This window comes from Sorghum bicolor, chromosome 6 (genome assembly GCF_000003195.3).
Source record: "Sorghum bicolor cultivar BTx623 chromosome 6, Sorghum_bicolor_NCBIv3, whole genome shotgun sequence".
NCBI lineage: Eukaryota > Viridiplantae > Streptophyta > Magnoliopsida > Poales > Poaceae > Sorghum > Sorghum bicolor.
The window spans coordinates 52,079,823-52,084,166 of NC_012875.2; the positions used below are offsets into that span (position 1 = coordinate 52,079,823).

The 4,344-nt window shown below is 54.5% G+C and overlaps 1 protein-coding gene across 2 annotated transcripts; it reads left to right on the forward strand.

The window, feature by feature from the left end:
* Window positions 1,886-4,344, forward strand: LOC8055926 (B-box zinc finger protein 20). Of its 2 annotated transcripts, none has more exons than XM_021462458.1 (3): window positions 1,886-2,374; window positions 2,502-2,894; window positions 3,850-4,344. In XM_021462458.1, the coding sequence occupies exons 1-3, from the start codon at window positions 2,168-2,170 to the stop codon at window positions 4,045-4,047; spliced, it is 798 nt and encodes a 265-aa protein (XP_021318133.1). In that variant the 5' UTR covers window positions 1,886-2,167; the 3' UTR covers window positions 4,048-4,344. The 2 variants fall into 2 exon arrangements, with proteins under 2 accessions (XP_021318133.1, XP_002446867.1); XM_002446822.2 differs by having other exon boundaries at window positions 1,889-2,374; window positions 3,853-4,344.

Here is a 4,344-nt window from a genome sequence, read left to right on the forward strand (position 1 = left end):
TGGCCGGCGTTCATCCTGGCTGAGGTTCTTCTTCTGTGAATTTCTATCATTGCTCTGCCTCTTCTGAGAGTTTTGGTCTTCCAACCTTTTGCGGTAGTCGTTGTCTGACCTGCAATACTTCTCAAACTCATGGTACAGCTCGTGCATGGATGCTGGCTTTTCTCTGGCCAAATGAGCCGCGAAGGGTCCTATGCGAAGACCCTTGATGGCCGCTTCGATGGCAACCTCCTCCGGCACACCGGGTGCTCTCGCCTTAGTCTGCACGAACCTCTGGAAGTATTCCCGCAGTGCCTCTCTCTGATTCTGGCGACACTGGAACAGGTCCGTGGAGGTTAGTGATTCAACCGCGAATCCCTGGAAATTCGCTAAAATCTTGTCTCGAAGGTTCTCCCATGAATAGATCGACCCGGGTCTGAGCATCGAGTACCACGCTAAGGCATCTCCCTCGGCTGCGATCACGAAGGATTTTGCCATCACAGTCTCGTTCCCTCCTGCTGAGGCCACGGCTGCCTCGAAACTCATCAGGAATTGGCGCGGATCGGCCTTTCCGCTGAATTTAGGGAGCGTGATTGGTTTGTAGGTTGTTGGCCAAGGCGAGGTCTGCAATCCTTCGGACAGAGGGGAACGAAGGTCCAACGTGCCCCGCAGCATGCCGCCGTAGTTCGTCGGTTGCACATCTAATGTTGGGCCGGCGCTGTTCAGAACAGCGGGCTGAATTGTCGGCTGAGCTGGAGGTTGCATGCTAAGGATTTCTGCCTGCAGGAGTGAAAGCTGCTGCCTGATCTCAGCCGCTTGCGTCGCGGCTACCGCTGCCTCTTGGCTGGCGGCGTAGGCAGCAGCGATCCGGTCTCGCTCTTGCTGAAGGTTCCGCAATTGCGCTTGAAGCTGCTGGAGCTCTTGCGCGGCCGAGGGCTGCGCCGGGTCTGCGGCGGGAGGAGGTTCCTGGCGTGTTTCCGGCTGCTCGCTCTCTGGCTGCTCGCCCTCAGAACCTTCTCCCTCCACGGTCGCGTACGTGCTCCGCACGGCCCTCCTTGGCCTTCCTCTCCTGGAGGGCTCTCCCCGAGGTCTTGTGGTGCTTGTTCTCTTTCCAGCCATCGCAGGTTATAGTTCGGGCCCCACGGTGGGCGCCAATGTTGGGAAGGTGCTCTCCACACTCCCCAGCAGTACGGTGGATGGTGAACCTTCTCACTCGGTGCCGTGAGAGGTCTGAGCTCCAACAGACAATAGGCTCGACAGTAGGTGAATACAGTGAATGCTCTCTCTCTATTAATGGCGGCATCACGCCCCTTATATAGGGCCCGGGAACCGACCCAACGACATTTACATAAATGCCCCGTGACGGTGGGGGAATATTCCAGCATATTCTTTCATCGCAGTCTACTGACCCCAACATACTCGCGTAATTTCACGTTGCGAACCCTTCGTTCATCCTTTGACTGGGGCCTCAGCAGGTCGGAGGTTCGGATCCTCCGCCCAGTTGCGGATCCTCCGACGCTTTGGTGTCGGAGGTTCCGCAGCCCGGCTGGTCGGAGGTTGCTGCACCCGGCCACCCCGGGAGTTCCTCGGCCTGGCCGCGCTCTCCTGCCATCCTCGGACCCGGGAGGGTCGGAGGTTCCAACCTTTTCCTCACTCGTGGGCCTCCGCCGGTGCTTCAGTCCCTGCACACACTCTGCACGACCAGACAAGTCGTCAACATTAGCATTTCCCGTCGAAGGATATCCTCCGACGTTTCAGGCGTCGGAGGTTCCTCAGGTGAAGGATAACCTCCGGCGCTACCAGAGGGAAGGATGCAGCTTTTCCCCAACAGAAAGAAATATAATAAGTACGTACATAAAAAGAAAGATGGGCACAACACCCTTTTGCCCTTTTGGCGCACTCGAGTGCGTGAAGTTGGGCAACGGGTGATATTTATCGTATCGATGGCCACTGCCTACTTTTTTCCGCTATAAACCTGTGATTATAATACATGACTCCATTCCGCGTTTTGTCACCTCCCAATGTGTGTGTATATATAAATATAAATATAAAACGCATCTCCTTTGCCACTGTTCTATTTCTATCACTTGTTCCTTCTCGGTTGCTAACAACATCTCTCGCCGAGACATTGACTCGAACAATCCCAGGCGCCTTTTTGTGATTAATCAGCGCCCTTTTGGTTGGAGTAGCGATGAAGGTGCAGTGCGACGTGTGCGCGGCCGAGGCGGCCTCCGTCTTCTGCTGCGCCGACGAGGCCGCGCTGTGCGACGCGTGCGATCGCCGCGTCCACCGCGCCAACAAGCTCGCCGGGAAGCACCGCCGCTTCTCCCTCCTCCACCCCTGTTCTTCCTCTTCCTCCGCCGCCGCACAGAAGCCGCCGCTCTGCGACATCTGCCAGGTATTACTAGCTAGCTGTTAGCCTGTTACTGTTAGTGTTTCCGTCCAATCAAGCCCTGTCGAGCTTGGACTAGCTCGAATGATGCCGTGGTGCTAACCGAGTAGCGGCGCTACCCGTCGGCGTGCAGGAGCGGAGGGGCTTCTTGTTCTGCAAGGAGGACAGGGCGATCCTGTGCCGGGAGTGCGACGCGCCGGTGCACAGCGCGAGCGACATGACGAGGCGGCACAGCCGGTTCCTGCTCACCGGCGTGCGCCTCTCGTCGGCGCCGGTGGACTCTGCTGCTGGCCCGTCAGAGGAAGAGGGCGAGGAGGAGGAGAACAGCAGCAGCCCCTGCAACGACGACTCCTGCAGCGGCGGCGCCGGCGGTGCCGGGGCGACGACCACGCCGAGCGCCAGCGACGGGAGCAGCATCTCCGAGTACCTCACCAAGACCCTGCCCGGGTGGCACGTCGAGGACTTCCTCGTTGACGACGCGTCCGCCGGCGACGTCGGCGCCGCCTGCTCGGACGGCCTCTATCAGGTCAGTTCAGTTCCATCATTCCAGACGCGGATTCAGTGCCCATGCAAATACTACTGCAAGCTTCTAAACTTTCACTGAGGCTTTCCTGAGAACGCCATGAACATTCACTTGAGCTGTTGAGCATAGAAGTAGTCTGGTCCTGCCTTGCGCCGCCATTTGCACAGAGGCATAGAGGCCAAAGCATGCGCTGCAATACGACGTCGCCGCCGGCCATCTACCCTAACCACTATATACAATCTTTGGCATCATGGAGCAGTTCGTTGTCATGCTCACAATAGCATTAATTAATAAACAAAAAGAAAAGACCGACCGAGTTGCTGGACCAGTCTGTCAAGATAATGTCTCGTGGGAGACCACCTAGATACGATATGATCTGGTACAAGCGAACAGCTCGCGGATCTTTTTCTCGGTTGTCTCCGTGCTAATTTTTGCGTTTCAAATGAATTAACTTTAACCATGTTATTGTTAGGCCAGTCTCAGTGGGGGGGTTTCACCAGGATGTCATGCACATTTATTAGAGCGTCATGTAAGCAAAACTGTACTTTTTGCATGAAACGAAGAGGAGAGAAAAGAAAGTAGTTTCAACATGGTAAAACTCTGCGGGCGTTGTTTTCCACGCGGTGAAACGAGATGAAATCCCCACTGAGGGCCAGATTGTTTCACCATCTTACATGTTATCCAATCATTTTACAGCAATTAAATGTTTTGCTTAGCCTTGAAAACAACAAAGTGAAATGCTTCATTGCTGGGGTTATTTCATAGATGGTTTCATTTCAATCTTGATGATGTGCTAGTATGTGAAACCGTGTAATGACACTGTCCATTAAGACTGGCCTTATACATACAAATACTGCGTTGTACTGCGTAATTCGTTAAAAAAAAGTAGAAATTCATTTCTTGTGTGGACTGTGGACTCACTTGGTAATATGTGTGGCCATTTAACTTGCATCTTTAGCAGGGGCAACGTGGACACATCAGTGGGGTGCTCCAAGAAGAAGCTTACACGCCGTGGACGGGGCGGGAGCAGGTGCTCGGTGACGTCGCCGACGAGCGGGCCAGCTGGGAGCTGTGGGTGCCGCAGATGCACGCGGAGTTCGCCGGCGACAGCAAGCGACCCAGACCGTCGCCTTCGCCTCCCTGTTCGTACTGGTGATTGATTGGTGAAAAACTCGCCGTCTTCAGTAAGATGATTTGTACTGGCCTAATTCGAAGGTACTAGTACTGTAGGAACGATGAGAAAAATGAGCCAAAAAGGGAACGGGCCGGTGCTTCCCCTGTTCGATTAATTGGGTCGATTATTTCGATCGAGCTCGTTCCAAATTGTTCGCTGCCTAAAGCCAAACTTTCCAAAAAGGGAACCGTGTTTCCCCGTTCGATTAATCGGGTCGATTTCGATCGAGAGCTCGTTACAGATTCCAATTGTTTGCGGCCTAAAACCAGACTTTCTGAA

Coding starts and splice junctions, on each gene's coding strand:
- LOC8055926 (XM_021462458.1), top strand. CDS start 2,168: ATGAAGGTGCAGTGCGACGTGTGCGCGGCCGAGGCGGCCTCCGTCTTC. Junction 2,375..2,501: donor CGCTCTGCGACATCTGCCAG/GTATTACTAGCT, acceptor GTCGGCGTGCAG/GAGCGGAGGGGCTTCTTGTT. Junction 2,895..3,849: donor GCTCGGACGGCCTCTATCAG/GTCAGTTCAGTT, acceptor TTGCATCTTTAG/CAGGGGCAACGTGGACACAT.